Genomic DNA, 24,992 nt, shown 5'->3' with positions numbered 1-24,992 from the left:
GGGAGTTGGGTGGATCTAGGACAAATTGCTGGCGGGAAGTTAATATGGCTAAAATACATTGTACAGAACTTTAAGGAATTAACTTTTGTAAATGTCTACAAGGATTTTAGAGCGTTCTGAGATGATTCGGACATTTAGGACAATAGATTCTTGCTCTGTGTTAGTTTGCTCCCTGTGTGTTCTCATGCAGCCCAGGTTAGACCCTCCCTTCAGCAGGGCCCTGCTTCCTGCCTCTGTTTACTGTTCCTGGATTTTATGTAAATGGAGCCATGTATGCTTTTGTGGCTTGTGTCTTTCATAATTCTTTTTAAACATTTATATGATTATTTATATAGCAGCTCATTGTTTTATCTTACTGGTACTACTCTGTTTTATGACCATGCCAGAACATGTGAATCATTCACGGATGACAGGCGTGGTAGTGTTTTGGCTTGAGGCAATCACAAGTGTTCCAGTTATAAGCCTTGTGTTTACACATGTTTTTATTTCTCTTGGGTAAATACCTAGGCTTGGGATGGCTAGAGAATATTCTAAGTATATGCTTACTTTAGAATTTGGCAAGTGTCCTTCTAAAGTGGCTGTGACATTGTATCCTCTACAAGCACCATGTAAGAGTTGACACCACAGGGTGGTTAGTGTGTGCCACTACAGTTGGTGTATTGTGACCTCCATCTGGCTTTGGTTTTGGTTTTTAATTCTTTAGTCTTTAGAAATTAGATTTAATTACATTGTCTTCCCTTTCTTCCTCCTAGCTGTGTGTCACCTGACACCTTGCTCAGACTCAAATATATGATCTCTATTTCTTTAATTATTACATATATACTTTTAAATATATAAAGATATATATGCTCAGTCCATATAAAGTTACATGTATGTTATAATTTCAGGGTGGGTCACTTGATTAATTTATTTATTTAATGTATCTGAGTACACTGTCACTGTCTTCAGACACACTAGAAGAGGGCATCAGATCTCATTACAGATGGTCGTGAGCCACCATGTGGTTGCTGGGACTTGAACTCAGGACCTCTGCAAGAGCAGTCAGTGCTCCTAACCACTGAGCCATCCCTCCAGCCCTCATATCTTCTCTCAATACACTGGATTCATGCAGGGACTGTCTTTCTTTCCAACCTGTGTAATGTTACTTTGCTTTGCTTCATGGGCTTTTGCTGTTTGGTTCAACATTGAATAGAACTGATAATAACAGACATCATTGACTTTTGAGGTTTTATTTAATTTAGTATTGATTTTGTCACATGGTTGCATTTATTGAAATGCTGACACAGCCTTTGATTTTTATCTTGCTAATAAGGTGAAGTAATTGACTAATTTTTTATATGATAAACCCTTGTAGCCTTCAGGGATCAAATTCCAATTAATTAAGCTGTATTGTTTTCTTAAAGCATTGTTGAACTTCTATTAGGCAGACTGCGTGAGTGCTCACCAGGATTATTGGTCTATTTGTCTTTTCCTGTCTCGGTTGCAGATTATTTGGGCGAGTCCCCATTCTTTTTTTTTCTTTTTTTAAAGATTTATTTATTTAATGTATATGAGTACACTGTCGCTGTCTTCAGACACACCAGAAGAGGGCATGGATCCCATTACAGACGGTTGTGAACCACCATGTGGTTGCTGGGATTTGAACTCAGGACCTCTGGGAGAGCAGTCAGTGTTCTTAACCGCTGAGCCATCTCTCCAGGTCAAGCTGTACATTTTTAAATATTGTCATTTTTTTTATTCTTTGATTATTCCTCTGTAACTGTCAGGGTTTTGTGGAAGTGAGCAATTTAACATGGATCTTTTAAAATTGTCCCCACTGTGGTGACCGGAGGTGATCAAGGCCGTACTGCTGCTGCTTCCAGAGAAGCTCCTGCCGGTCTCTGTGCATTTGGAAATGTTTGGATCCACAAATGTTCAAGCAGAAGTGAGTGGCTGTCTGTGCTGTCCTTGCTTTACGGTTGCCGGTTCATGTCAGCTGCTCTGCCTGCTTCCGTCTCTGGTATGACGAGTCAGCCTCTACTTCCTGAACCGCCTTTAAGAGCAAGTTCACCAGAGCAGCATCCAGTCGCAGACCTGCTGGGTGTGACTGGTTTTCAGTAGTTGATTTCTCCGTGTTCTTTGCCAGCTCCTCCCCCGTTTGTATAGTGTGCAGGCATTTGGGTACTTCAGACTCTGAATTTGTTTGGCTTTTATTCTGTTTGTAATTATTAACCACTAGTATTTTTCTTTTTACCCCATCTGATTTTTAGGTGTTTGTTTGGCGTGAGTTCTGTCTCACGTCGCTAGGCTGGCTGTTGCCTAGTTCCACTGTCGTGGAGCAGCCGGGAGATATATGCAGCAGTATTGGCTGCGAAGCCCCCAGTGTACACTGCTTGCTCCTTTTCATGTACTCCCATTGGCTTTGATCTCCTTTTGGATGATTTTCAGTACCTTTAGATTGGTTTTGAGCGCTCTCTCTCTCTCTCTCTCTCTCTCTCTCTCTCTCTCTCTCTCTCTCTGTGTGCGTGCGTGCGTGCGTGTGTGTGTGTGTAGCTTACAAGTGAAAGGTGTAAGTCTCCCTAGGTGACATTCCTTTCTACTTTGTCATTTGAGGCAGGGTGGTTTCTCACTGGGACACGGGGCTGGCTATGTTGGTTGTGCTGGCTGGTCAGCAAGCTTTCTGGGGTCAACTATTCTCTCCCTTCCTTCCTGGGCACACAGCCCTGCACCTAGCTTTTTACATAGGCACTAGGAGTCAATTCCAGTCTTCATGCAGGCACTTTACTGACTGAACTGTTCCCCAGCCCCAAGTTGGTTTTTATATAGTACAGGCTAGCCTTGAGACCTGCTACGTAGTGGAGGTTAACCTTGAACTCAGAATCTTTCCACCTCTATCTCCCAAGTGCTAGGATTAGAAGAGTGGGGGCTGGGGATTTGGCTCAGTGGTAGAGCGCTTGCCTAGCAACCGCAAGGCCCTGGGTTCATTCCCCAGCTCCAAAAAAAAAAAAAAAAAAAAGAAGAGTAACTACCAGGCCTGGCCAGTCTTTTTCTTTTTACTTTTTTATAATTTAAAAACAATTACCATCTTGTATAGGATTATTGTGGCTGTTTCAACCCACTTCCAAAGTTGTTGCCTCCAAAGTAAAGTACTTTTCAATTTTTATTTTAACCCAAGGTCGTCCCACACTCCAGACACTCTCTGTCCATGTGATGGTGGCAGTGCAAGCATCACATTTATCAGATATGAATGTAGCCACTCACAGAACACATGAAATTCAAGAGGGATGACCAAAATGCGAACGCTTCACTCCTTCTTTAAAAGGGGAACAAGAATACCCTTGGGAGGGAATAGGGAGGCAAAGTTTAGAACAGAAGCTGAAGGAGCACCCATTCAGAGCCTGCCCCACATGTGGCCCATACATATACAGCCATCCAATTAGACAAGATGGATGAAGCAAAGAAGTGCAGGCTGACAGGAGCCGGATGTAGATCGCTCCTGAGAGACACAGCCAGAATACAGCAAATACAGAGGCGAATGCCAGCAGCAAACCACTGAACTGAGAATAGGACCCCTATTGAAGGAATCAGAGAAAGAACTGGAAGAGCTTGAAGGGGCTCGAGACCCCAAAAGTACAACAATGCCAAGCAACCAGAGCTTCCAGGGACTAAGCCACTACCTAAAGACTATACATGGACTGACCCTGGACTCTGACCCCATAGGTAGCAATGAATATCCTAGTAAGAGCACCAGTGGAAGGGGAAGCCCTGGGTCCTGCTAAGACTGAACCCCCAGTGAACTAGACTATGGGGGGAGGGCGGCAATGGGGGGAGGGTTGGGAGGGGAACACCCATAAGGAAGGGGAGGGGGGAGGGGGATGTTTGCCCGGAAACCGGGAAAGGGAATAACACTCGAAATGTATATAAGAAATACTCAAGTTAATAAAGATGAAAAGGAAGAAAAAAAAAGAATGTAGACACTGGAGGAGTGAACACATAATGCAAGCCAAAGCTAAGGGGATTTCGGGGGATTTGTGTTGGTGCTAAGATAGTGGAAAGAAGGAGAAAGAAGGCTGGATGGGCCCATGAGAGGGGATGGAGCCCAACAGTAGAAGGACGCTACACATGAGTGTTTAAGGACAGCTCCTTCATCTGCAACATCTTTCCCAAGAGCTTTTGAGATCTGAGAATCATCAAGTTAACCTTTCACATAGCCGGGTTGAATGAAAAGTTTTGTATATTTCAGCCTGTGTAGTACAGGAGGCCACACACTTCCCTCTTTCCGTAGGCTTCTCTGGTGCTCTGCTCATTCTGGTCTATTTATTTCAGCTTTCGGACCGCTTACTTCTTTGAGTATAATACTTTCTTTCCTAGATCAGTTCTGAAGTATGTTCCCCTTTTTGTCTGAAAAAAAATCTTCTTATGTCTGTTTCTTTCTCATACTTGGTTTGATTTATCCAGGGATGGTGTGGAGGTCCACTTGGCTGGGGCTGCAGGATGTCTTGAATTAAACATTTCTGAATGTGTGCATAGAATATTCTTAGCATTTGAATCCATGGATTGAGAAGGAAAAGTGCCCTCTCTAGAGTTGGCGAGCATCATTCAGTGCCTTAAGAGAGAGCTTACCACCAACTCTCCAGCTGTAGCATCTGTGTCATCGGCTTTCCCTTGTGGGCCACCATAGTTTTATTTGCTGATTCTTCATACACCAGAGGTTCCTGCAGGTTCCACATCTCTGAGGAATGTTGACTAGTACTGACTTTAATTATAGATGACTCCACTGACCATAGTGGCTAGGTAATTCTCTCCCATGATCTACCCCTGAACCTATCCATTTCCTCCGCAGACAGCACTCCTCACAATGTGTAAGTCTACATTTGATTTTGTTTTATTCATCCTTTCCCTATGTCTAAAGAACAAGGGCCATATCTGTTTTCTTCTACAGAATGTGTTTGGTTAAAACCTGGCACAAATGTATAAAAGGAACCATCACTGGAAGAAGGAGAAGGAAAGTGAAATTTTGCAGGACTAGGACTTGAAAATTAGATGATTAATAATTTTCTGGCTTTTCCCACCATCTCTTACACCCCAGTAGAATGATGTCCTGGCGGATGCCCTTGAATGTCAGGAATGCCTATAAGACACTAAATACCAGGCTCACATTAGGACTGCTTCATACTCATCCTCAGGCCTCCGTGTGCCGTTGTCAGGGCTGAAGAGATGGCTCAGTCAGCTGTTAAAGGCTAGGCTCACAGGCCAAACTGAACAACTTGTTACATGGCTAAACGGGATCATGAAGGATCATAGAACTGTCAGTGTTGTTGTGGATTGGAAAGGCAGGTTAACCATGGAGTGATGGATGCATATTTGATATGCAGCACAAAAGGTCTAAGAAATAGCAGAACAGTGTTTTCTGACTGGTTACATTGTACTGACCATCTCAGCTTGAATTATGGGTCAGGGGAAAAGCAAGACATCAGGAAAACCCTCAGATTTTCTAAAGATGTAACACAACATGTAAATAAAATGCTTCAATGGGGTTGGGGATCTACAAATTTTCTGTGCTGTGCCATGTACTGTTCTTGTAATTTCAAATGACTGCAAATTTGAGCTGGAGAGTAAGCATCAAAAGTGTAAGGCATTGTAGAAAAATTACTTTACCGACCACATACAGTTTTGGGGGGGGGTTCTTTTTTTCTTTCTTTTAAACTAGATTCATTCCTTGCTTTCTGGTCAGTTGCAGCATAAGTTGTAAAAGATTTGCCCGATTTTTAAAGGCTCTAGGTACTCAAGACATTCCTGTCTTATTTGTTCCTAAACAAAGGCAAAAGGGAGGTACAAAGCATCCCCGCTCCTGCACAGTGCAAAGTGCTCTTCAAGGCACCTTCAGGAGTGCCACAGGTGGGCACAGGGAATCTTTCCTCATGAGGTCCCAGGGGCTAAGAACACTGGCTGCAGCAGTTGAGTGCCACACAAGTCCAGCCTTCCCGTCACACCTCACAGAAACAGCCATCCATGTGAACTCCTTAGCTGTGAGGAGCTACAGACAGAGGGGCAGTGCATTGTGGGGCAGTATACAATAGTGAGGTGCTCCAGTCACCACGAGCTGTTAGCTCAGTCCTTTGGGATTTGTTTTTTTAATATGGAAACTGTTGGTTTCTGCAATTTCACTCCAGCTTTTTAAGACAATGAATCCTCTAAACCACATTTCAGCTTTTCAGGTCTCCATCAGTTTGGGGTCTTCTTTTTCTCCAAGCTATATGCTCTAAAATAATTGAAAATCTAAAGGGATATTTTGATGCAACTCTCCCAGATGTAGCAGAAAAAGAGCATCTCTTCTCAGATATTTTGAAGAACTAAGGAGATAACCATCAATCAATCAATCGGTCAATCAGTCGGTCAGTCAGTCAATCAATCAATCAATAATTCAGAGTCAGATCATCTGCTGCAAATTCAAGGGTGATGCTGCACCCTCAAGGGAGTCCTGCTTGTTAAGTTGATGAACAGCACTGATAAACTGAATGGCTTCATAAAACTGAATCAGATTTCAATAAATAACCCCCGGGTCTGATGCAAATTGATCAGTGACCTCATTGAAGTTACCTGTTTCAGGGAAGCAGGAGAGAGGTCAGTGCTGCTTTAGGGCCAAAGAGCATCTAAATAAGGCATCCTGCTAGTATTATTTGAATTTTAAAATTAAATTTATTTATATTTAGCATTATTTATCCTTATTAGAAGTATTTATAACAGTGACTTTCAGATAATAAAAGTGAGTATCTCTTATTGTTTTATTTAGAATTCCTGTATCTTGTTTCATGTAATCCTTTATTCTTTCTGACTAATTAGGCAAGACTCAGGGGCCAGCTAAGCAGCTGATATAAGGCCGACGCTATAGATTATGCATATATTTCACTTGACAGGACAAGGAACGCATAACCGAAGTGAGACCATGAGGTGCTGCCTGTTGGAGAACATTTCAGCAGTCTGGGTCGGTGCACTAATGTCCTATCAGACAGGACTTCAGAGTGCTGGGTTCTATGGCCTATCCCGCAATAGAAACAGTGTCCTAGAAGTGCACATCTGGTATATCTCAGTTAGGGTTCCGTTGCTGTGAACAGACAGCATGACCAAAGCAACCTTTATAAAAGACAACATTTAATTGGGGCAGGCTTACAGATTCTGAGGTTCAGTCCATTAGCATCAAGACTGAATGTCACTTGTTTAGTTTAGCACCGTTTAATACATGAATAAAGTGCTCTTGAAAAATTATTTGACTGTACTGAAGAGGCAATGTTTAAAAACCAACCTGAGACCAAGTTCGGACATAACTAAAGGACAGCCAGGTTTCGAGTCTACAGGCAGTAGCGGGTCAGTAAGGGACACAAGAAGTCTTCCGTAGGGTTTGGTTACCCACACCACACTGACGTTTAGCATAGGAACACCTTTCTCTGCAGTTGCTGTGCTGATTTTGTAGGTTTCTGCAAGTCTCGCTTGAGGCTTTCCATTGTCCAGCTGTCTCTTCTCTCATTTTAAACTTTATTTATTCATTCTTTACTGTGCTCACACATATCCTTATGGAAGTCAGAGGACAAATGCTGGAGTCAGTTCTCACTTTCCACTCTTTCTGCTGGATCACAGCACATGCCAGGCTCGTGCGTGCTGGGATTCCTGATGCACATTGTCTGTTTCATGGGGTTTAGTTCACCAGGTTTGCCCAGCAAGTTCTCTTACTCCTAAACTGTCTTCTTAGTCTCTACCTCCTTTTTCTTAAGTGAGGACTGTTTAACGGGAGGTTGTACTCAAGGGCCCACGCATCTTTGGAATATTGGTTTACCTTGTACTAGTAGGGCTTTGTAGTTTCAGTTGGAGACTTTAGTAGTAAGTTACTGAAGAAAACTACTGTGTCCAAGTCAGTGAAGTGATACTGATAACTAACCCAGGATTAGGGGTTCGAGTGTATCTTCTTATTACAAAAGACAAAGATGTGTTGGAGCCCAGATCACAGTGCTTCAGCGTGTTATCTCACTTGGAGATGGGCTCTTACAGTATTCTTCCAGTTAAATGAAGCCAGTGAGAAGGCCCTTTTCTGCTGTGTCTGTGTGGTCATCCAAGGCATATCCACAGTGAGGACAGTGGAGAGTGCCTGAGGCTAACAGAGAAGCATGGAACAGATCCTCTCCTAGTGCTCCAAAGGTAGCCAAGGGCCCCTGGCTCTGCCCTCATCCGACTTTAGGCCTCTAGCAGTAGTTTCTGTTGTAAACCACCCAACTGTGAGAAGCTGTCAGGACAGCCTAGCACATTAGTGTGCTCTGTGTGTTTTTGAAAGCTGGTTATAACAGTTTCTATTCATTGTGGGGAAGCATATTTTCTTGCTTAATGCAAAAAAAACTACTTTAATATTATTCTGTTATTTTTTCCTTATAATAAAGCAGTGTTTGAATGCTTTAAATGTATATCAAATATGTGGGTTTTTCTTAGCATTTTAACTTCTTTGACTAGATTTAATAAAAATTTTTGTTACAAAGAAAAAATTATTCTAACCTCTTAGATTGAAGAGGCACAAATAAATAGCTTTTTCTTCCAAAGCAACCCATGCTTTTCCCTGACTTGTTTTTCTCATAACAAACACTACTTGGAGAGAAATAGTTAACTGACAGTAGAGAATCCTGGCAGGCAGCAGTTTAGTCTAGTGACCAAATTAACATCAGCAGTGCTGCAAAGAAGTATAGGCCTGGGGTATCCTGTTCTGAGAGCAGCCATTGCGTATCGTCCTCAGTGAAGTAGAACTTCTGATCATATAAAGCATTAGACAAACTCCAATCTCTGGTTTATATCCGTCGTTGAAGCACAAGACAATAGTTGTAGCTGACTGCAGAAAGTTAAAAGCACAAAATCCAATGTAATAAGGAATTCTGGAATCTTGGCACAAAGGATGGTGTTAGTGGGAAATATGATTAAAGCTAATATTTTTTTTGCCTAATTAAGGTTAATTTCTTGACTTTGAAGATTGATCTATAGTACTATGTAAGATATTAGCACAGGAGAGGGGCTACAAAAAAGTAACATCTATAGGTTTGCTGTTACTTTTTCAATTTTTGTGATTATAAAATAATCTCAGAGTAAGTACTTGGAAAATAGAAACCCGCTAGGTTGGTTCTGTGTGTTGCCATCCCACACTGAGACACTGACGCAGAAAGGCTCTAGACCATTTGCTTGTCTGAGCCACATATGGAGTCCAAAGCTAACTTGTGCTACATTATGGACTCTTGTCTCAAGAAAACAAATAAATGAATGATTAAAATCTGTTTATATTCCATATGGCTTTCTAAATATTAAGATATAAAGCTTCAATGGCTCCAAATAAGAGAATACAGGAATGATATGAAGATTATTTGTGGAGAAATGTTCCATCCACCTGAATTAAAGAATTCTTTTTGTTGTTTGTTAATTAACATTCAAATTTATATCTTCCTTATTTTGAGATTCAAATACTTAAACATTGATATGAGTGAAAATCCAGTGTATTAACTGATAATTGAATTATTCGCTTTATAGCAATTTTGGATATGTTTGTTTTGATTGATATGCTCCATTATTACTAATTTAAAGACGCATGGGATGTATTTGAATGAATACCAGTTTTTAGGATTAGCCATGCTTTACAAATTCCAAACCAGAGACTGACTCTGCAGTGATGTAAATCATATTGACAGTATTAAAAGATTGTAGGCACAGAGCAGCGACTTTGCGTCCCATTGAAAGATCAAGAGCAGTTCTGGTATACAGGAAACAGCCCATGGGGACAGCTTTGGATGACTAAAACCCATGCCGGTTTCTTATATCAACTATGTTTACTGTGACTTTTGGACTTTTCAAGGTGCTAGGGGACTTTGCTTACAGGCGTTTTACACATTGCTTCAGTGTGTGTATCTATTTGCTTCCAGTGAGGTGGACAGTCTTTATTGGTCACTGATAGTAACAAAGTACTTGGTAGCAAAGGTGTTTATAATACCATTCCTCATGACTGACGTTGGCATTTGCTTTCTGCTTTTAATAAATTTAATAAGTGTGTCACCTGGTAGACTTGAAAAGTTGTGCTAAAAACTATCCAGCTTATAATTTGAGAATGTTAACATTGTTGCTGTACACAAATTTTCTTTATCTAAGTTATCCATGGTTACTTATCATCAGTAAAAGTAAAATAAAATTTGCACGCATAGCATGCTAACTGGACATCTTCAGTTAAAGGGAATAATGCTGCCTTAAACGCCTAAGTGTGCAGACATTTTCTTTAAGAAAACTTGTTTTCAGTCAGGATAGTTTTATTTGGGAGCATATATTGACATTAGGGATGTCAATGTAGAAATAAATGTACTGTTTTAAAAATCGACCTTTTTAATATTCAAATAATCTTGTTTTCTATTTAGGGAGTTAACAGATCCTATTGACGTGCTTTGTTTCGTGACCTGCTCTTTTGGTCATACAGGATGAGCTTTATTTGGAATGTCATGTACATTTTTGATTGTGCCGTCCATGATAAGAGGAGCCGTCATGCTATCCCTGTCTGTGATCACTTAAAGTTCCCCTGTGGGGCTTGAGAGGTGGCACCATGGCTTAGCGTGTTGTGATGTCTAGCATACATTTCACAAAAACAGGCATGGTGCGCACATCTGTAATGTGTGCCAGGTAGCCAAGGCAAGCACATCTAGAGATCATTTACCACCAGGCAAATCCCAGAGTTTTAGGTTCAGTGAGAGAACCTTTCTCAAAATATGTTTGAAAGTGATGGAGGAAAAAGTTAATGTTGAGAATACACTTGTGCATGTGTACTCTTTACCACATATATGAACATGTGTACAACACACACACACACACACACACCATAAGAAAGGTAATTTCCCTTTGAGCAATAGCTTCATATTTTAGGATGGTTTACAACTCTGGCTTCCTCTTGGCCCTGGCAGCATCAGTGTAATCCTAGCAGTAGTTTTGTGTGTGTGTGTGTGTGTGTGTGTGTGTGTGTGTGTGTGTGTGTGTGTGTGTGTGTGGTGTGTGTAAAAAGATAAAAGCTACAATACAGATATTGAATTTGTGACTAAATCTCAGTGAAGATGTTATATTTTTAATAATTTAAAAAATGGCTGATTAGTTTAGCCTTTTTAAGACAACTGTCTTTCTGTTGTGTAATGAGATCTTCATTGAGTGTTTTGGACAGAGTAAAAATTAACAAATGAATTTTTCCTTCTTAACTTTATATCCTAGTCATGGTATAATATAAATAGATGTTAAATAATATAAATATTTATAAATATATTTGTGGAGATTCAGGGGATATTTCTTGGGTATATTTTAATATAGTGTATTTTAATATAGTAATAAAGTAGCAGTATATTTAAATATAGTATAGAACAGGTTTTTTTTTTTTAATTAAGCCATGGCTACATAAATGTAGCTGGCAGGTATAATTGAATACTACTTGCTTTTTTAAGTAGAAATGAGATGGGCCTTGGGAGACATCTCTGTCAACAGGAACAGTGTGCTTGTAATCCTAGGGACTAGAGTTTGAGCTACAGGACTCATGTAGAAAAGGAAAAATGAGAAGCGTAGTATGGTTGTTGGCCCCAAGGAAGTAGAGCCCCGTGGGTTCCCGGGCCTGGTCCTGCCAGCCTACCTAGTCAATATGCTGCACACCAATGAGAGACAGAGTCTGTCTGAAAGGAAAAGGTGGACAGTGCTTGAGAATGACACCAAGTTTGTCCTATAGTGTCCCACATGCTGTCTCAGACACACATGTGCATACATGTCATGTATTTACTTATATGTAAGTAGTAAATGACTATATAGTCTGTACAACTGGAATTTTGAGTTTAGCTCATTTGTCAGAAACATAGGTAGAGGAGGAAGTGTGTGTGTGTGTGTGTGTGTGTGTGTGTGTGTGTATACATATATACATGTGTATATGTATTTCTAGAGAAAACCTTTGACTGGCACACTGAGTCAAGAAATTGATTTAGTTGATTAGAGCCAGAGATGGTGATTGTTTACTTAGCTGTATTTGTTCCTGTTTTATTTGAACTCAACTTCAAAGCCAATGTCTAGAATCCTTGATAATTTAAAAGTAAATTCAGATTTTTAAAAGTTCACTAATTTTCTATTCTGGATAAGACCAGATTGACTGATTAGAATGTACACACAAGATGGTGCCTCTAGTCAGGTGTGGAGCTCATTCCTTTAATTCCAGCCAGCACTCAGGAGCCAGAGACAAGCAGATCCCTGTAAGTTAGAGGCCAGCCTGGCCTACATATCAAGTTCTAGGCTAACTAGGGCTACAGAGGGAAACCCTGGGCCAACAAAACAAAACAAATAAACTAACCAAGTGAAAAAAACAAAACAAGTCCCCAAGTGCCTCCTCTCCCCCATTCCACTGTGTTCCTTCCTTGTCCTGTTTCCTTACAGACTTGTGCCCCTCCTTGTGAACACCGTCCAGAGACTTTCCAGTGAGAGGGGCTATCGCTTCAGCATCTGGAGCAGTTCCCTGCGTCCAAATGTCTTCCTGTAGAAGAAAACTTCTTCTCTTTAAATAGTCTTATTTTAATAAAAACGTTGGCATTATTTCATTTAATAAACATAACAGTCAGTCCGTGGGAGTTTTTAGGTCTTTCCCTTGTTCTCTTAAGAACCAGGGAATCAAAGTTAACATTTGGTAGACAGCTAAGTGATAAGTATTCCCATTTGTAACTCACTTCATTTACTTCGGGGATTAATTAATTAATGAAGTTGTCATCTGTGGTCACAGGTAGAGCAGAGCTCATACAGGAGTGTTGCTCTGATTGACACTAAAGCACAGTAATCGTCACAGTGGAGATGGGCTTCTCTCCTAGGGAGCCCCGGACCCTAATCTAGGGCATGCTCTAACTGCCCTTCTGCTGCAGCTACAAGAGTCAGAGTTTCATTAATTAGCACAGGCTAGATTTGAACTATTTATGCAGGCCAGGCTGGCCTAGAACTTTGAATTCATCTGTCTTGACCTTCTGAGTGCAGTTACAGATGTGTATTACCATCTTCATATGCAAAATAAATTATTTAATTTAATTTATTTCAGGTCAGGTCTCATTAAGTAGTCCTGGTTGGTCTAGAACTCACTACACAGACCATGTCCTCCAGTCACAGAGATCAGTCTGCCTCTGCCTTCTGAGTACTGGGATTAAAGGCGTGCTCTACCATTCAAAGTAAATTCTTTAGAGAACCTAGAATACTAGGTTTAATATTCTATTTTCATAGTAAGAGGGCAAAGTGTCCTGATTACTTCCTGTGAGTATAGGAAAGATTTTTTCCTTGTTCTGCAGCTGACTACAAATGGACTTGTGAGTTCGTTTAGAAATGCCTTAGTAAGTGTATTGTTAATTGTGCTGTCTTTGGCACTTTTTGACTACACTGGTACAAGTTGTCTTGGGAATCAGGATTTTCTTCTCAACTAAATGTCAGACGGAGAACAGAACTTTGGCTTTGCACGTGAAAGTGACATATCTGCACAAGTCTGATCATTGACTGATTACTCGGTAACCAAGTTGGGTTCCTTTCAAAGGTTTTCAGTGTTAGATTTGCTTTTATTTTGCTCAAGAACAAAAAAATGTAATGTTACATCAATGCACATGTATAGACAAAAACTGTTCACTTCCTCGGTTCAGATACAAAAATTATTTTCTTAGCATCTGTTCTAACATCTGAAATTCAAAAGTACTGAGGGTCTTCTAGTCATTTTGAGTAACCTTAAAATGGTTTTGTGTTTCTAGAAACATTCTGTAGGTTTTGAAGCGTTAAAGAAGAAAATATAAAATTCGAATAGGTATTTTTGAAAGTGTCGTGAATGCTGGAATCAGGTGACGCTCATCTGTTTTATCTAAACAACTTTAAGTGTGTTTTTTTCCCTCCCAGGACATTTATTCAGAGCAGCTGGGGATCAGCCGTTTAACCTGTCCACAGTGCCGAGTGCCTTCCCAATGGTCAGCCACCCAGTCTTTGGTCTACATTCAGCCAGCTCAGGGCATTCAGAATTTGGTGGCTTGGGGACACTTGGTACACCCACAGCCTTAGCCGTACATCCCCAGCTAACATCTTTTCCAGGTAAACAACCTTTATGGTGTTGAAGGAAAGGAGAAAGCCTGAGAATGCCCAGGCAGTGTTTGTTTATTAGACTGAGCAGCAGGGTGGAATGTGCTAGACTCTGGGGCTTCCCCCGTGCAGCCCAAGAGAGCTCATGTGTGTGCTGGGGTGTGCAGCACTCACTGAGACACTCACTTGCCACAGAGCAGGGGAATCATGGCAAGAGTCCCATTCATTTACCAAGGGGTTAGATGGAGAAAATGTATTGTGAGTGTATAGTTCTAACTCTTTGCAGCTTTGTGTGTGTGTGTTCAGTGTATGTATACATTTTCATGTGTCTCCATGTGTTTGTATGTGCTCGTGGTACACATGTGGAAATATATTTGTGGAAGGCCAGAGTTTGAAGTCATATGTCTTCCTCAGTCATTCCAATGCTTATTTTTGACAGGGCTTCCCCTGAACCTGGAGCTCACTGGCTCAGGAGACTGGCCAGCCAGCAAGCTCCAGATTTCTGGGTCTGTTCCCAGGTGTGTGCTTGGTTTTATTCTTTTTACATGGGGTTGATCTTGGTCCTCGTGCTCTGTGGCTAACTGACTAAACTATGTCCCCAATCCCATTATTGAATTTTTAAATCAAGTATTTAACTTGGCTTGGCAGTTTCCTCCGTGGTAGAATTCTTGTGTAGCATATTTGAGGCCCTGGGTTAGATGCCCAGCACTGGGGAAAGCACCTCACAGTCTGAAGCTAGACGTAGGATTTTGTGCTTCTTTACTTTGTTAGGAAGTCGAGGCTCAGTCTTAATTTTCTGTACCTTTTCCCATTTGAAAACTGTTTCCAAAGCTAACAAATTTTCCTCAAAGTTCTGACTTAACTGTATTATGCAGTGATTGGTGTTCAGAAAGGAAGTGTGTTTTACTGGGACAGCATATAAATTGCTCGAGCATAGTTCCACCTAGAAATTGACTTGGACTTAAATCTGGCCTTGGACAAATCTCTGACCTCTCAGCCTTGGGTTTTCAAACCTGTAAACTTAAAACATTGCTTTCTCAGGCTCCCTGAAGACTGGGGGAGACAAGCTTGTCTAGAGCTGTCTACAATGTCTGGGCAGGCATTAGTACAGAATGCCTAACTCAGTATTTTTCCTGCCCACTTTAATGGCTGACAAAGTATCTACTGTTTCTTTAAAAAGAACCCAAGTATCTTCTGAAACTATACAAAGAATATAGAAGTGGTTACTTGTGGATTTCAAGTATTATTTCCTGACAGTTTCATTGTCTTCAAGAGGGGATGGTGGAAAAGTTTTAGGTGGACAGAATCTTGACAAAGTCTTAATAATATTTCCTTAGTATATTAACAGGACCTAAAATTCTTTTCACTATCTAGACCCTGGAACTCTCCTATGTAGACCAGGCTGGCTTCAAACTTAGCGAGCTCTCCCTGCCCCTTGAGCAGCACCATAGCTGGCTGCTTCTGTTTTCACATGGTTATTCAATAACAGCTACCTCCTGGAATCAAAGATCTGGAAATAAAATCTAAATAGTTAACAGTAATTAAGGAGTTACTGATATTTTTAGTACTTTTACTGTCTTGTGATAGTTTATTATAGTACTGCTTTTGAACATTTCTAAACTATATTATAAATACTGTATTAAAACCAAATATTGGAAAGATGATCAAATGAGTATTAAAAAATAGCTTGTATGCAATGGTTCTTCCAAAATATAAAGCCAACTTAGGGCCAGCAGGACCGCTCGGTGGGAAGACTTGCTGCCAAGCCTTGACCTGAGTCCAGTCATGGGACCCATGTGGTCCACGGAGATAACCTATTTTCCCTCCGGTTGCCCTCTGACCTGTATGTGCACATACATGTGAATGAATGTGTACATACATACATACAACCAATAAATGAAAAGTATTTAAGAACACCCAACATAAAGAAGCAGCAGCATATTTCTTGAACACAAGGTGTTCCCTTATTTAGCAGCAGTGGTCTGGAGGGACACAGCAGCCCTTTATCGTATGGGCTGCTGGAGAATAGGTAGCTATAAAGCAGAAGCGTTGTGGTGAGATCTGCATATGTGTATACGTTTCTTTGCAAATGGGCTGAGATTATGGTTGGTTTTAGAGAACCCACTTTTAAATTACACTTTGGTACAATAACTTAAATATATAAATTATAATTCAGAAGGGTAACCAAATGGACAATTTAGGAAAAAAGTCTTCCTCATAAATAAGAGGAAGTCATAAGAAGATAGATATACTATTAGAAATTTTAAGTAAGGTATAGTTTTTTAACGATATTTATATACATTTCAAAGAACAAATGTAAATTTATATATTGGATATTACTATAATCTAATTTTTATCATATATGGAAATAATATTTTTAAAAATTCCTTGTATTTACATTTTAATGCTATAATCTGAAGTTTTGGGTTGTGTCAGGCTTTTTCATATATGAGTTAGTTTAAAATTCTACCATATCAGAGCCAGGTACGCAGGTAGGTGAGTATAAACCTTGGAAGGCAGAAGATCATACGTTTGATGCCAGCCTGGGCTAAATAGTGAAACTGTGGTGCCAACAAACAAAGCCACAGAGATGTGCACTGCGGAATCAAACTGAGACTCAGAGTACATCCACAGTGTTAGCATTCCTCCCCAGTGTACTTCACAGTGTTAGCATTCCTCCCTGGTGTACTCCACAGTGTTAGCATTCCTCCCCGGTGTACTCCACAGTGTTAGCACTCCTCCCTGGCAGGGTGCTGTTGCTGCTGCAGCATTTCCTGGAATTTTGAGTTTGCTTAGAAGCTCATCTTGCACCTACTTACATTACTTTTGTTTACTATCTTCCATTTGGTATATAAGTTATTTTGTGACTAAAATTTGTTTCTTATTTTCCTCAATTTGAAATCTGTGTAAATGTTACACTGAGAAGTTATAATTTCATTTGAAATCATATCAGACATTGATCTTCAAAAATGGTCATTTTGTTTATCTAACTGATTTCATATGCTTGTCTCTGAGCTGGCTCTCACAGTAGTTTCCCTATTATTTTTGCTAATGCCTGCTGTGTACCTATTTACTGTTGACATTCTGAGGTACATGGTAATGTTTTTCTGAGTTTGATTATACCTATCACATTTGAGTCTTGTGCTCTGACTAGTTTTTACCAATTCTTTATGTCCAGTCTTAAAGCATGGGTTAGAGGTTTAAGCAATACAGCATTGCTGGAGTCTGGTTTTATCAACTAAGGGGAACTAAGTTGCAGACCTATGCCTGGGGATAGGAATGAGCTATGCAGGTGCCCCCTCCCCCAAACACCCATCTAAATGCATCTAGACAGTGCAGGACAGCTGTGCTTCAAGTCCCTACCGTTCACTAAGTGACCGCAGTTGCAGTGTTTTGCTTACACTGTTGATGACACCCCCGGATGACAGTGACCTTGAACGTTTCACCCTTACATGATGAAGGCATGTTCCTAGAACTTTCTAAAGATCCTGTAGTACAATCTCCTGATACTATGTGGATGTTTGCTTCTAATGTTGTGTCTGTTCCAGTCAAAGAAATAATGCCGTATTGTTTAGGAGACTTGCATGAAAGAGAACTGACTTTGATTTAGCGATTAGTCAGTCGAAGATTGTTTCCAGGATGTCGAATGAGGCAACACAAGACTGTTCTTCGAATGATTGCCAAATACGCCCCCCACATTTTTTGTCTTTTGAGACAGGGTTTTTCTGTGTAACCCTGGCTGTCCCAGAACTCACTCTCCAGACCAGGCTGGTATCATGGAGATCTGCCTGCCTCTGAGATTAAAGTCCTGTGCCACCACTGCCTGGTCCAGATATCTTTTTATCTGCACTCTTCCTTGAAAAATGCATTTTATAAAAATGGGCTTTTTTTCTCCTTCAAGAGTTTTAATGAAGAACTACTGTTTGAATATCTGAATTTCATTCCATGATTTTTTTTTCAATTTGGTTATTTCATATGCCTAAAAAGTTTACTATCATCTGTAATTCATGGGAAATGTAAGGGAGGCTCAGCTGTCTTCATAAATCCTAAAGCCAGAAGCTTTATAAGACTAAATTTTTAATTAAAAACTATGTGTTTGGAAATTTTCTTTGAGAACTCATTTCTATGTGTTTGGTTTTGTTCAGCTATAGAATTACTTTATCTGTAAATCCATTTGAGATGTGCTAGACTTATCTGATAGTATTAATTTCCCCCTCCCCCCCGATTTGTCAAAGCCAGATTGATATTGTATATGACTGGGGAGAAATCTTAAGAGGCTGCAGATGTGAGCTTCAGATCTAAATTCTTAGATGAATATGGACTTAATTCTTTTCCTCCCTTATTAATTCAGTAAATAGAAGCTGTAGGGTATGAAGTCAAGTGGTTCTTTTTATATTCCAAGTTTTTAGCTTCTTATTTATTTATTCAGTTTACATTGTGAAAAACATGTTTTTTGGCTTGAATCTAGAAAACAGTTAAGAGGAGATTCTTGAACCCTGGCCTAGTAATAAGGGAGAGGATTATACAAATTCAAATCACAGGTTTGCAGTGAAAAGATGCTTAGAGCTGTGTAATTTGAGCAGTTGTATCTCCATTGGAAGAAACCGGAAACATTGTTTCTGGAATAAAATGCAACAAATAGTCACCAGGGGTGATGAAGCTCACTCAGTCCTTTCTGTTGCTCTGCTTGGTTTTGAGGTGCAGAGTGGTGGCGAACCACAGATGGTCACTCTCGTGCAGGAACGCCCTTCTTTCCTCCATTACTGGGAATTCCACCACTGTTTGCTCCTCCAGCCCAGAATCACGATTCGTCATTCCATTCAAGGACTTCTGGGAAGAGCAATCGAAATGGTCCCGAAAAAGGTACGCACATCAGTGCTAGTGATGAAGGACTGTCCCACCTCTTTGCAGCAGTTCGGTTTTTAAGAACAGTTTTCCAGCCTTGTGCTAGATGCTTCTGTATATCTTTCTTGATCCTTATAACAATCCTTTCCTATCACAAGTCAGTCTCTCTCTCTCTCTCTCTCTCTCTCTCTCTCTCTCTCTCTCTCTCTCTCTCTTTTGCAGCCAAGGTTAAATACCTGCTTAGGAAATAGTGCTTCTACACTGATGTGAACTACTCAGGATCTGAACCCAGTCCAGAGTTCTTCCCTCTGTATGTCATCATCCCCTTACCCAGAACTCAGGATAGAATGCTGGGTCTCCTCAAGTTCAGTTTATCCAAACCACTTTCCTACTACTGTGTTTTCTTTTAACTGATCAGTAGCTCTGTAGTCTGTAGTCTCTAAGTATTGTTACAAGAGTGTTTAGAAGGTGCAGTGTTTTAGCTAGCCCAGTGCTTATTCATACTGAGTGTTCTAAAAGGACAATGCTTACATGTGATTTGCTTTCTAAACATGTTTGTTTAACTTCCGTGATATTCACTCAGTTTAATGCTAGTGAATAATTCAGCTGATTGAATATGTTCATAGTGTTGTATATTGGCCACCCTCCAACACACTCTAAAACTTTACCTCCAACAATTCTGCACTCTTTAAAATAATCACCCCTCCCAGGCCCATTGTAAGGATGACTTTGTACCTTGTCTCTACAGTATGCATTATGAATCTTTCATGGAGAGCAATGATATGTGGCTTTTAGTGTCTTTTTTCACTCACAGTTCTACATACACAGCAATACACACTCTATTTCTTGTTCTGGCCAATGTTGTCCCAATATATAAACCTGTTTATTTTTAAGGTATAAATGGGTCAGTTAATGGAAACAGTGCAGCATCTGTACATGGTGTCAATACATCTGGACTGTCCACTCCTGCTTCAAGTTCCATGGGACAGAATCAAAGCACAAGCTCAGGTGGAGGAAACCTAAAATGTCATCAGGAACAAAACAAAAGCCAGCCTGTGGATGCCAGAGCCGACAAAATCAAAGATAAGGTAAGCGGTTCCCTGATGAGCAAGCACTCCGGGGAGGGGAGTGTTCGGGGAATCGGGGAAACATTTTTCTTTCTTTCTTTTTTTTTTTTTTTTTTATTAACTTGAGTATTTCTTATTTACATTTCGAGTGTTATTCCCTTTCCCGGTTTCCGGGCAAACATCCCCCTAACCCCTCCCCCTCCCCTCCTTTATCGGTGTTCCCCTCCCCATCCTCCCCCCATTGCCGCCCTCCCCCCAACAATCTAGTTCACTGGAGGTTCAGTCTTAGCAGGACCCAGGGCTTCCCCTTCCACTGGTGCCCTTACTAGGCTATTCATTGCTACCTATGCAGTTGGAGTCCAGGGTCAGTCCATGTATAGTCTTTAGGTAGTGGCTTAGTCCCTGGAAGCTCTGGTTGCTTGGCATTGTTGTACATATGGGGTCTCGAGCCCCTTCAAGCTCTTCCAGTTCTTTCTCTGATTCCTTCAACGGGGGTCCTATTCTCAGTTCAGTGGTTTGCTGCTGGCATTCGCCTCTGTATTTGCTGTATTCTGGCTGTGTCTCTCAGGAGCGATCTACATCCGGCTCCTGTCGGTCTGCACTTCTTTGCTTCATCCATCTTGTCTAATTGGGTGGCTGTATATGTATGGGCCACATGTGGGGCAGGCTCTGAATGGGTGTTCCTTCAGTCTCTGTTTTAATCTTTGCCTCTCTATTCAGGGAAACATTTTAAAGTCAAGCCAACAGAAGGTTTTTATAGTATAATGCTAACATTTGGTTAAATGTCTTGGCCAGTTAAACCTGGAGGACCTGAACAAATAATAAAATTGGTAGTAACAGTTATGGGTCAAGCCTTTTGTCTCTTTCAGTTCTTCCGTGATGAGAATTGGACCTAAGGCGCCACTGAGCTAAGCTTCCTGTCCAGTGGAACTTGATGGAGGCGTGCTAGGCGCCAGCTCTGGTCTAACGGCCGTGCATCTGATTTCAGTCTCCCCTCTGCATTTGGTGTGGTACACATTGGAAAATGCACTAAAATAATTACTCCGTAAAGGGCCGAGTCAGAATTTGGAGGCAAACATCTTGACTCTGGAGTCTATAGTTTAGGAGAAACCAAGCTAAGAAAGCTTTTGTCATGGGAAATTTCATATAATCTCAGTAGACCGATTACTCCCGTACACCTTATGCAGACTGAACAGTTTCTACATTGAGCAGTTCTGCCTCTGTGTGCGGGTTGTCTAACTGCACTGTTTCTTGCTTTGCTTTTTGGTGTAAGATTAGGGTCCTGGTCTTGGATCAGGATCCCTGTAGAGCCAGGCTAGGTTGTGGGCCAGCCTGATCTACGTAGCAAATTCCAGGCTACTGGAGAGACGCAATCAGAAGCAGCAATAGCAAAGACCCAAGAGACTAGGGACAGTTTCCTGTAAGAGGAGGGATTTTTGCTCTTCATCTAGTATTTGTTCCTCTCTGCGTCTGTCTCTCTTTAAAGTTTATGTGTATGGCTGTTTTTGCATTCAAGGTTGTCTACATGTGTGCAGTAGCCATGGAGGCCAGGAGAGGGAGTCGGAGGCCCAGGACTGAGTTAGACAGCTGTGAGCTGCTGCCTTGTGGGCCTGAGAATTGAACCTGAGTGCTCTTAACTGCTGAGCCCTCTGTCTGTCCTTAAACTAAATTTCTTTTAGATCACCCTGTCGGTGGGTTGCTTCCTCACCAGCTGAGGGCCTTTTGGCTGGTGGTACCCAGATACACGTAGTGGTGTACAGGGAATTCAAGCTGTGTACCCTGTCTACTGTACTTCATTGACATCACTACAGTTAATAAGCAAGTTTTGCTGAGAAATTAACGGGTGCCTTTCTAGATAATTTTTCTGGTACCCAAGCTAAAAGGATCTCAGTCTAGCTTCCCTGGCACTATAGTAGGCAGTGTATCCTCTATGCCAGGGCCTTGCCTGTATGATAAGTGGGCAAGAAGCACTTCTTTACAACAAATCTGAAGCTGAGCTCTAGGTGGATGGGGATCATGGTAAAGAAGACCTCCCTAATCCTTTCAGAAAAATGGCTACGTCTGCAATTTCTGCATTATTTAGAGGGCTGCCGTTTACTGTTTTCATTTGGCCTCTTCTTTTACAAGGTAATAATAATTCTTGGAGCTCTGTTTGTTTGTTTGTCTGTTTGTTTGTTTTTGAGACAGGGTGTTTCTTTGTAAACCACAATGGCCTGAAACTTGAGCTCTGCCGGCCTCACCTCCTACGTGCTGAGGCCAGTGTGTAACAGTCCAGCCTGACTACTTGAAAATTCTTTGTTAACCCTTTTTTGTTCAGATTGCTAACATGGATTCTGCCTTATGACTAGATCTTTTTTGCTATAGAATTGGTTTCAGATGTACAATTAGCATATAATTTCTCATATGGTAAATTCATCCAGATTCTAATTCTAATCATTCCAAGCTTTTGACTTCCTTGTTTACATAAAGCAAGGGAAGCCCTGACCTCCCAACTTCCAGGTTTTGTTTATCCAGGACACTTTCAGCTACACTTTACCTTTTTCTCTTTGCTTCATCTCTGTTTTCTCAGCCGAAAATAGGAATTTCCCAGAATATAGTACACCTCCACAAAAGCTTGGGGAAGGTCATCTGGTGTCTCTAAGACGCTTGCTGAGTGTCTCAACTGTCCTTTACCTCCACTGAGCACTTGGCAAAGCTGATGGGAGAGCCTCTGTTCTCTCCAGGGCACTCTCCCACCTGCTACTCTCCAGCTGCTCTCGTGGCTCCCTCAGGAGTGAAAGCAACAAGAGACTGTTCCTGAGCGTCTCCTGGCCTCTCTGTGTGTCACACACTGAGTGACACACTGCCTGCTCTTACCGTCCATGCTGAGCGAAGCAGATCCCATGCATTGTGTCATTGGCTGTCTGTCTACATTGTGATTCTAAAAGCCACTTGTCTGCCATCTGACCTCATGGAAGTAGTTAAATGTGAACCCTACAGTGTCCTACAGATGCAGGGCATTGCACAAAACACATGCAGGGTGTGAGTGTGGAGCCCGAACTTTGTTTCCTTAGTGAGAAATCCCTACTGATCTTCTTAAACAGAATTAGCACTCCTCACTCAAACCTCTTATCATATTGGTGATGAGGATCGCACATTGAAAGCTAACTGTAGACACCTCCTTTGGCCAACTGTAGACAGATCTGAGGCACCATATTGGTACATGTAAACAACTCGATAAAAGTTACAGTTTACAGAGATTGACCATTGAGTCAAGTTTTAATTAACCTTAGAATGTAATCATAACAAAATTTACGATTTCATATAATCTTAAGTACTTTTGAGTAATACATGTGCCAACATGTATTATGGTAACATTGCTTAATTAAAGTGAATGTAAAATCCTGCATTTTTGCTCATTATTTTCAAGATTAACAGCTTTATAAAAATTGCCTCATTGGTTCTTTTCATGTATAGTCTGAGTGAACTTTCCTGAGATGTTTTGTATGCTCATCCTTGAGGGGGTAGCACTGATCTCAGGCCTCATCACTTGCTGATAAGTACACATAGTTTGCCTGGGTGGTGAAAACACATGCAGTTCTGACTAGTGTTTATAGACATACAGCCTGATTGAAAATCATTTAAGGTAGGGGTTGGGGATTTAGCTCAGTGGTAGAGCGCTTGCCTAGCAAGCGCATGGCCCTGGGTTCGGTCCCCAGCTCCGAAAAAAAAAAAAAAAAAAAAGAAAAAAAATCATTTAAGGTTGAATGTATTCTACTTTTGCAATAGTATAAATTTCTGTTCTGTGTACCAAGTGCTATCTTTTAAAAATGTTGGGGAATATAAAATGATAGAGCTGCTATGGACAAAGTATGCAGTGACCCCCCCAAAAAAATTTTAAGCATAATTTACAGAATTATAATATGATCCAGCGGTGACATTCGTGGGTGTGCACCTCAAATATTTGAATGAAGAGTCTCAAATATATGAACGTCTAGGTTAATTATCCATGGTAGCTAAAAAAGTTTGATTCTTTCTAAGACAGATTTGTGTGTGTGTGTGTGTGTGTGTGTGTGTGTGTGTGTGTGTGTGTGCGCGCGCGCGCGTGCAGGTATGTATGTGTATGTGTGCATAGGCACGTGTACACACACATGCTTGGGCTCAGTTCACAATACATGTGGCTGTCAGAGAACACTTTGGAGACAGTTCCCCTCTTTCCACTATGTTTGTTGTCAGACCATCTCATTGGTCCAGGAGTTTGTGTTTAGTGTTTCTTTGTTACAAGATGAAAAGAATTCTGAAAGTGTATTCTGATAATTATGTACCAGTCTGAATCTACTTCATAGTACTGAGCTGTGGACTTACGGATGTTTAAATGAAAGTGCAGATTTCTGTGGCTGTCCTATGTCGTCTCTCCTCCCAGCAGTGTCTGCTGCTCTCAGGATAAAGAGCACTTGCCCTTTGCTCTCTCTCATCAAGAGCCCTCTGAGCAGAGGTTCTGTCCCACCCTTCCCTGTCTCCTGGCGCTCTTTCCTAGTTCGCTGGGCTGTAACTGATCTGGCTGACCTTCTCTTGACTGTGTGCAGCACATTTTCAGTTAGTGGCTTTCTCCATGGCTGTCCCTCCTCTCCTGCAGTGTTCCAATCTTACATCTGAAGAAGGGTGCTTGTACTCCCCTGAGCCTCAGCTTACCAGGTACCGGATGACAGCAACCAAATCCTTGCCTTCCCCTCTAGTGTGTGTTGGAGTAAGTGCTCCTGTTTAGTAAATGTTCTTTACACTCACAACCATTTTATAAGCCCGATATTGATTCATGTCTCCTGTTCTCACTAGCAAATTTTCTCATATCCTGAATCCCCAGAGATTTCAGAACCTGTATTTAGGAGTTACTAGTCTTGAATATGTCTTTGTTTAGTTACTGGAAAAAAAAAAGTATATAGTGAAAAATGAACGTTCACAAGAGTTCTAAGAAACTCTGAGATTAGATAGAATAAAAATTAGTTGTCTCTCCTT

The 24,992-nt window shown here is 41.0% G+C and overlaps 1 protein-coding gene across 48 annotated transcripts in view; it reads left to right on the top strand.

The window, feature by feature from the left end:
• Positions 1-24,992, top strand: part of Baz2b (bromodomain adjacent to zinc finger domain, 2B) — a 241,564-nt gene that overhangs the window by 145,420 nt on the left and 71,152 nt on the right. For 23 of the 48 annotated variants that reach the window (XM_063284045.1, XM_063284009.1, XM_063284031.1 and 20 more), the window contains 3 exons: positions 13,912-14,100; positions 18,787-18,951; positions 19,828-20,021. In XM_063284045.1, coding sequence (XP_063140115.1) covers positions 13,912-14,100; positions 18,787-18,951; positions 19,828-20,021 — 548 coding nt within the window. The remainder of the gene's footprint in view (positions 1-13,911; positions 14,101-18,786; positions 18,952-19,827; positions 20,022-24,992) is intronic. The other 25 variants (XM_063284041.1, XM_063284024.1, XM_063284036.1 and 22 more) reach the window with 3 other exon arrangements.

Source organism: Rattus norvegicus, chromosome 3, assembly GCF_036323735.1.
Source record: "Rattus norvegicus strain BN/NHsdMcwi chromosome 3, GRCr8, whole genome shotgun sequence".
Taxonomy (NCBI): domain Eukaryota; kingdom Metazoa; phylum Chordata; class Mammalia; order Rodentia; family Muridae; genus Rattus; species Rattus norvegicus.
Note: the sequence above shows the minus strand (reverse complement) of the source record. Positions and strands in the feature narration are given on the sequence as shown.